General features: G+C 35.7%; 1 protein-coding gene across 4 annotated transcripts in view; it reads left to right on the top strand.

Moving 5' to 3' along the window:
• The window catches only part of MTDH (metadherin), a 44,604-nt gene that overhangs the window by 31,918 nt on the left and 5,853 nt on the right, over positions 1–6,833 (top strand). For all 4 annotated transcript variants that reach the window (XM_015561014.1, XM_015561010.1, XM_015561005.1 and 1 more), the window contains 2 exons: positions 931–1,055; positions 5,556–5,663. In XM_015561014.1, coding sequence (XP_015416500.1) covers positions 931–1,055; positions 5,556–5,663 — 233 coding nt within the window. The remainder of the gene's footprint in view (positions 1–930; positions 1,056–5,555; positions 5,664–6,833) is intronic.

Below are 6,833 nucleotides of genomic sequence, written 5' to 3'. Positions count from 1 at the left end.
AAAGAGTGGATTTTTTCAATAAAGTAGTACTGTATTAGAATTTTAAACTTATTAACTATAGAAATAAAGTCTAACTTTTGTTATCTTAAACCAGTGTTAAATGAAATCTGACTACAAGTTGTTGTTACAAAAGTATATTCAAGCCTGTAGGATATCCTGGAAGAGGAGGGAAGGATTAACTTTGAGAATTAGTTGCTTAATCAGGGTAAAGCCAAAGAATGTTTTTCCCTTTTAGAATAAGCCAGTGCCTCCTAGATTTAAAGAAAGGAATTTTGAAGTCTAGAGTAAAAATTTATTCATGACAGTCGGGTGATAGAAACCCAAAAAAGGACCCATATTTTAGAATAAAGGTACAAGTATTAAAAGAGGAGGGGAAAAGAAAAGGTTAAGTATCTGTAATGACTTAGTGAATTTAAAGAAGAACCTAATCTTGAAAAGCTCATAAGGTCCCCGGGAGGGAGTATAGGGGAAAATGACAGGTAGGGAGTATAATTTTGGTACTACTGTTTAAAGATTGACTAATTCTGTATTGTAGAAATTTAATCAACTACAAAAATGTTGTAATAATCAGGACAAAGAAATGACCAGGTTTTACTAGGTTAGACCTAAACAGTGAAAACAAAGCAAATTCAGGAGACTGATAACAAAGGAGGTAAGAAAAGTAGAATTAAATAGTTAATTCATAAGTTTTCTGGAGCTCCTTAGAAATTCCACTTAAATAGCCATAAGATGTGCCCAGTAGAAGCTGGGCAAAGGTGTGTGTTTTTTTTTCCATCATGTCACTGGGGGTTTTTTCTAGCTTTTAAAATATGCTCAGGAGAAGGAACAATAGTTGAAATTACAGCTTAGTGTAACATAAGGGATTTTAGTTTTTGCATTTTAGTTTTTGGCAGAAATGATAGATACCTAATTCACAGTGTTAAATTTTAGATGGTCTGTCTTCTGCTGATCCCAGCTCTGATTGGAACGCACCAGCAGAAGAGTGGGGGAATTGGGTAGATGAAGAACGAGCCCAGTTCCTGAAGTCCCAGGAGCCAATTCCTGATGATCAAAAAGTGAGTAAAGGGATTGGCGCAAAAGTATATTTCTTTACACCCAACTATCATAGAATTATTAGTATATTAATTAGTATGTAATATTATAAGTATATCCAAATTGCTTCAGGGAGACATTATGATCGTATTTACTTCAGTTATCTTTTGCCTGCATGCCTTCTCTATATCACTGTTGTTTTTCCCCCCACAAATTATGGAGGGCTTTATATGGAAAGCACTATTAGACACTGATAGGAAAACAAACATTTCCTGTCCACTTATCAGAATTACTATAATAGCCTACCAGCTCTTAATGTGTTTTAGAAAAAAGTAAATTGGTGTCCAGTGTAAGATTAAGGAAGTCTTCATAGCAACAGACAAGACTGAGAACATCATGAAAAAGGCACCAAGGCAAGGAAATAGGTAACATGCTTAGTGGAGAGATAAAATAGTATACAACTGTGGAACCAGCTAGTAATAGGATCAGTTATTTACATGTCTGTCTTCCCCCTTCTAGGCTACATTCCTTAAATAAAGGGTCCATGAAGTTCTGGTTTCTGTAGCTCTAGCAACATGCTTGGCATTCAGAAAAAGGAATAATAAAGATAAATATTAAGTTTATTTTCCTCTCCACCTCTAGCCCTGTCATCATTTATGATAACTGTAAGATTCACATAATTGAACCAATCCACACCTTGAGCTATCAGTTCAGTTCTTTTTTTTTCTTTTTCCTTTTTTTTTTCTTTTTCTTTTTGAGAGGAAAGGATAGGGAGAGAGAGATAGAAACATCAATGATGAGAGAGAATCATTGGTCAGCTGCCTCTTACACACCCCACACTGGGGACTGAGCCTACAACCTGGGCATGTGCTCTGACTCAACCACTGAGCCACCCTGGCCAGGCAATAGGAGAGATTTTAATGCAGGGTCGGCAGATTTTTTAATAAAGAGCCACACAGTAGTGCAAAAGTAGCCATAGGCAACACAGAAGTGAGCTTTATTTACAAAAACTGGCATTGGGCTAAATTCGTAGTTTATCTACTGCTTTAACGTATCTGTAGGCAAAGAGGCAAAGGATCTTAAGAAAGTTAAATATAGGAGATTTCACTAATAGAGTAAGATCCTAGCAATAGAGTTCGGGGAACCTTAGGCACAAGTGGATTGTGGGTTAGCCTTTAATTTAATATATAGTACCTCTCATCTTCAAGGACCAGAGAAAGGGAGATGTCCTTAATGGGATTTACCACAAAGGGTGTAAATAAATGTGGAGGGGGGCAGTTACCAGTAAAATCAAAGTCGGGGGGGGGGGGCGATAATGAATTTTAGATTGGACCTACAAAAGCTTCCTAGAGTTGCCAAGAGCTGGAGGAAAGAGGGACAAATGGGCAGAGCACAGAGGGTACTTAGGGCAGTGAAACTACTCTGTATACTATACTGGTGGATCCATGTCACGGTACATTTGTCCAAACTCATAGAATGTGCAACACCAAGAGTGAGCCCTGATGTTGGCTATGGACTTTGAGTGATAATGGTGTGTCACTGTAGATTCATTGGTTGTAACAAATGTGCCACTCTGAAGGAATGTTGATAATGGGGGAGAGGGTAGTCTGTCGGGGGGGGGAGGGGGCAGTGGCAGGGAGTGTATGGAAATCTTTACCTTCTGCTCAATTTTGCTGTGAACTTAAAACTGTTAAAAAATAATAATAATAAAGTCTACATTTTTAAAAAAGGTTCTTAGTATATAGTATCTTAGCACACAGTAATCATTCTGATACTTATTGAATGTTTAGTGAATGTACAACTAAAAGTCTGTTTCTCTTAACTAGAACGTCCCATGCCTGCACATTAGCATTTAACAGTGGAAACACTGAATAGAGTAAAGACTATCACATCATAGCAGTTCTTTTTCTGAGTAGATTCAGAGATCATCTTTACATTTCTAAGCAAAAATGGGAAGCCATCTAAATGCCCATTAGTTGGGGAATGGATAAATAAAATGTTTGTACAATGGCATATTAGACAGATTTTGTAAGTGAATGAAATAAAGCTAAATTAGTATATCAGTATTACTAAAATCTCAGTAATTGGTGAGCAAGTTTCAGAAAGATACAATAATGATACCATTTGTGCATATGTTGTGTGGGGAGACACATAAATTTATAGAAAAATTGATTAGATGAATACAAAAGAAGTTCATGATAATGATTACCCCTAGGGAGGTAATGTGGGAATGAGATTGAGAAAGGGGTTAAAAGGAATTTTCAGTTTTTCAGAATATTTGAGTTAAAAGATGGTATGGAGTTGATTTCCTCCTTTTCCCCATGAACAAAAATAGTGTTTTGCCATGCAGAACTGCCTTTCTTTTATGGCTGAGTTACAGTTAGCTAAAGCTAAGTGGTACAGTGTTTTGTTTAGTTTTGTTTTTCTCTCTGATAGTAATTTTGTAAACTATTTGGTGGTTAATGAGACCTCTAAAATCATCCTAATGACTATGGTGCTGAACAGGAAAATAGCAGGTATCCATATAATCTCTTTCTCTAAGAATAGTCTAGTGATCTTGGCTGTCACCTGTGCAAAATAAACAAAAGACACCTTTCCATAGAAAATTCAACTATATGTGATGTGTGAAGAGATATCATCAGTACTAATAATACTAATTTAACAGTTCTAATTCACTGTTTTTGTCATGCAGAATGTTATTTTCAGTGACTTTCTCAGATTTAATTTTTAAATTAAGTCTTCTCTTTTGAGATGATTAGAAAGTCACATTTACTTGTAAGAAAAAATACAGAGCAATCCCCTTGTACCCTTTACCCAGTGTCCCTCATTGGTAATATTTTCGAAACTATAGGACAGTATCATCACAACCAGGACTTGGCATTGAGTAGTCAAGATACAGAACATTTCTGTTACTTCATGGATCCCTCAGGTTGCTCTTTTTCATACCATCTTCTCTTCCTTCCTATCTCCACCCCCTTTTCAAATCCCTAGCCAACTAGGAAGTAAGCTGTTCATCATCTCTATAATTTTGTCATTTTAAGAATGTTCTATGTAAAGAATTATATAGTATATAACCTTTTGGTAGTGTTTTTTCACTGAGCATAATTCTCTAAAGCAGCGGTCGCCAACCTTTCCGACCTCACAGACCACCAGTTGGCAACCGCTACTCTAAAATTTCTTCCAAGTCATTGTATGTATCATTAGTTGCTTCTTTTTGCTTTTGCGTGGTAGTCCATGCTCTACTCAGTTTACAGGCATACCTCACCTTATTGCACTTCGCTTTATTGCACTTCACAAATGTTTCATTTCTTTACAAATTGAAGGCAAGACCCTCCACCAGCAAAAAGATTGCAACTAACTTTATTGCAATACGGGCTTAATATTTGGTCAAGAACCGAAGCTGCATTGTATAGGAGGTGTACCTGTATTGATCATTCTCCTGGTAAAGGACATTTGGGTTGTTTCTGTTTGGGGGCTGCTATGAATACAGCTGCCGTGTACATTCATGCACCAGTTTTTATGCAAATATAAGTTTTCATTTCTCTGGAATAAATGCCTAGGAGTACAATCCCTGGGTAAAGGGTTCATATTTAATATTTTTTTAAAAAACTGCCTGTTTTCCAAAGTGGCTGTCTCACTTTATATTTCCACTGATGATGCATGAGTGATTTAATTTCTCTGCATCCTTGCAAGCACTTGGCTGTTGTCACTATTTTTTTTTCTTTAATTTTTTGTAATTGATTTTAGAGAAAGAGAGAGAAACATCAGTTTGTTGTGCCACTTATTTATGCATGCATTGGCTGACTCTTGTATGTGTCCTGGCCAGGTATCAAATCAACAACTTTGGCATATTGGGATGATGCTCTAACCAATTGAGCTACCTGGCCAGGACCACTATTTTTTATTTTAACCATTCTGATAGGTACGTGGTGATAACTCATGGTAAATTTTTAGTCTGCATTTCCCTAATGGCTAATAATATTGCACATCTTTCCATGTGCTTTTTTGCCATCTGTCTTCTTTCATGAAATGTCTGTTCATATCTTTGCACATTTTCTATTTAGACTGCTTGGTTTTTTTACTGTTGAATTTTTAGTGTTCTTTATATAATCTAGATACAAGTCCTTGGTGGATATATGGTTTGCAAATATTTTCTCCCATTTCTATAGTTTGCCATCCTCTTAACAGGGTCAAATTCAATTTTAATACAAATAGCTCTACATTTAAACTTTTAAATAAAACAGAATTACCTATCTAATGAATTTTTAAAAACCAAGATTTGTACAGCTCTTGTAGTTAGTAGAAAAGATGTAAGGAAAAGTGGTCAGTCATAGACAATAGGAGAATGAAGTTCCATGTACTTTATTTTTTTAAGATGTAATGTTAGATCAGTTTTATTGCTTGTTACTAATTCCTATTTAGTATTTAAATAAAGACTAACCCTAATAAATGAAATTATTTCGTAATACTTTTCAGAATAATGAGAAGTTGGTTCACTTTAACACTTTTGCTTTTAAAATTAGGTTTCAGATGATGATAAAGAAAAAGGAGAGGGTGCCCTTTCAACCGGGAAATCTAAAAAGAAAAAGAAGAAAAAGAAGAAGCAAGGTGACGATAACTCTCCTGCACAGGTAGAATATCAAAACAACAAGTTTCATTCAGTAAGCACCTTCTGCAGAAATGTGAAAAGAAAATGCTAAGACTCTGTAGAGATAAAAGACATCAAATTTATTTGAAAATTCCCTAAATGTTTTAAAGATTTTATACATCATACTGTTAAAAAAAAAAAAAACAACCTTTGTGCTTAAAAAAAAAAAAATCCAAGTTGTAAACCCAAAAGTAAGTAAATAAAATTCTAAATTAGTCCAGATGCATTTTGTGCTGAAATGGAAAAGGAGGTTCCTACAGCATTTCACATCTACAGAAATTCTAACTTTCTGTTGCTCCTCCATTTTCCTTTTCTTTGGTCTTTCCTATCTGGGGGAAATGTTTTCGATTATAATGTAGATCAGTGGTTCCCAATGTGGGCACACTCCCCACAGGGGGGCAATTTTATTATTTTTAAATATATTTTATTGATTTTTTACAGAGAGGAAGGGAGAGAGATAGAGAGTTAGAAACATCGATGAGAGAGAAACATCGACCAGCTGCCTCCTGCACACTCCCCACTGGGGATGTGCCCGCAACCAAGGTACACTTGACCGGAATCGAACCTGGGACCTTTCAGTCCACAGGCCGACGCTCTATCCACTGAGCCAAACTGGTTTCGGCTGCTGCATGACTTTTTAAGGAAATATGTGTTTAGTTCTTTTTTGTTAAGGGAAACACAACCCTTCATAAATGATACCAATTTATTATCACTATTAGTTTTTTCTCTGTAGTAGTAATTAGTGGGCATTAAGGCTAATGTGGCTAAGACCAATAGATATAAAAATCTAAAACTTGATAGTTTTTTCTAGCTAAGCTAACTGATGAGAAATGTTATTGACAATTATCCTTTGTTAGCAGTACCACCTGAAATCCATTTAGCCAACTTTGTCTGGATTTCTGTGTTAATTATGCCGTTCCTGGGCTTGTAGATTAGGTGAGTTCCTTTTAAAAGAAATTTTGAGAGATTAATGTATTATAAATTTCAATTTATTAGAAAAGGTCATTGTGAAAGTTTTTTGGTATTTTGATGACATGCCTTTTTTAAAAAGTTTGATCTGTTTTTTTAAATACAGTGAAGCCTGGCCAGCATGGCTTAGTGCTTGAGCATCAACCTATGAACCAGGAGGTCACGGTTTGATTCCTGGTCAGGG

The sequence above is a fragment of the Myotis davidii genome, unplaced genomic scaffold (genome assembly GCF_000327345.1).
Source record: "Myotis davidii unplaced genomic scaffold, ASM32734v1 scaffold390, whole genome shotgun sequence".
Classification (NCBI taxonomy): Eukaryota; Metazoa; Chordata; class Mammalia; order Chiroptera; family Vespertilionidae; genus Myotis; species Myotis davidii.
This window is presented reverse-complemented; position numbering and strand designations above follow the sequence as displayed.